Here is a 1,574-nt window from a genome sequence, read left to right as displayed (position 1 = left end):
GGGGGGGCTTTCGACTATCTCACCACTTTTATAGTTTAATCTTTTTTAAGCCCTTTTCAATATCTGAGAGGAATCTATTGACCCATTTAACCGAGATCGATTCGCTGTTGATTTCATTTTCCTCGAACGTTTACGAACGTAACACGAGAATGTTATTTACTTTTATGCTGGCTGCATTTGATTTGTTTGTGACGCTTCGTGAAAAGTTCAGTTCTCCTTGCTCGACACGGTGTCAGGTTTTCTGTGCCGCAATAGTAAGGTACCAGTTAACCGCCCATTTTCAGCACAGTAAAAATTAAACGGCGACTTCTCACTTTTATAGATTAGTTTAGTTTTGGTAGAGGTTTTACTGCACTCGAAACTACATATGGTCTAATGAGCGCCAGAAGATTAGAGGTGTTACAAGAGAGTAGCAAACATAAAAAAGAAGAAGGGGAGATAAGGACCATAGATGTTTGATTGGAAAGAAGAAGCAAGAAGCAAACCTCACCAGAGTACTCGCCACCCACCCACAGTGCTTTTATAGTTTAACGATACTTTCCATTATGACTTCACAGAGGCGTGGAAACTTGGTCAAGAGATCCATGTTTGCCAGCGTATCATTGGGGATTTGACAAGGACACACACGCACGCGCGGGGCTCACGCGCGCTCGCGCACACACACACACACACACACACACACACACACACACACACACACACACACACACACACACACACATAGTGACTCTCACCTTCGTTCTCCCGTACACAGGTAGCTAGCCGGTCTCTAGCGGCCAGACACGAGGGGATGTCGAAGACAAAACTGGACATAAGAAAAAAAAAGGAAAGGGGGTGGGGGGATTCAAATCTTACCGGATAGAGGGCAAGAAACAGGGCGGGGGGGGATTCAAATTTTACTGGATGGAGGGGGAAAGCAATAAGAGGCATGAGCGAAAGGAATAAATATGATGGGGACAGATATTTGTGTCTTTGGATACGGGTAGGAATGAGGGAGAGACAAATCACAGAACTGAGTCTTATGAAAGTTATGAAACGATCACAATGGGGGAGGTCCCCAAACTCAGTGCAATATTTTTTTTCTAATTGTGATCATAACCGGTCGGCCGTGAATCATTCTTTGATGATACTGCTCATTTGACTGTATGAATGGTGCATTAGTCACGAGTGAGGCGTAGATGAACAGGCTGATTGTTATTTTCCTACTCTGGCTATTGCTGTAGTTAGCCGGCACCGGCCCACTTCAAATGAAACGGTTATTGATATTGGAGTTTTTGTTCATTCTGGCTTTATGTCTGTTTGTTTATTGTTTTTTACCCTCACTACTTGACCCCCCCCCCTCCCTCTCCCCGAAGTCTACTGCAAGGTGGTGTGGCTAACTCTGGAACATTTTCTCAAGCAGGCTTCCTCTGTAGTTTTTGATGTCGTGGTCGGCGTTTTCATTGTCATCATTATTATCATCGACACTGTGTGCCTTTCGCTATAGGCGACAATGGCCACTAACAATATGCACATACACCAAAAAACAAATAATAAACAAAAATGTATAGTCTCCCTCCCCCCCCCTCCTCCCC

The 1,574-nt window shown here is 44.4% G+C and overlaps 1 protein-coding gene across 1 annotated transcript in view; it reads right to left on the bottom strand.

The window, feature by feature from the left end:
• Nucleotides 1-1,574, bottom strand: part of LOC101848940 — a gene marked incomplete in the record, with an annotated part of 13,797 nt that overhangs the window by 9,145 nt on the left and 3,078 nt on the right. The window contains 1 exon segment of the mRNA XM_013091336.2: nucleotides 735-805. Coding sequence (XP_012946790.1) covers nucleotides 735-805 — 71 coding nt within the window.

Source organism: Aplysia californica, unplaced genomic scaffold, assembly GCF_000002075.1.
Source record: "Aplysia californica isolate F4 #8 unplaced genomic scaffold, AplCal3.0 scaffold00033, whole genome shotgun sequence".
Lineage (NCBI taxonomy): Eukaryota > Metazoa > Mollusca > Gastropoda > Aplysiida > Aplysiidae > Aplysia > Aplysia californica.
The sequence above is the reverse complement of the archived record's forward strand: the minus strand, read 5'-3'. Positions and strand labels throughout refer to the sequence as shown.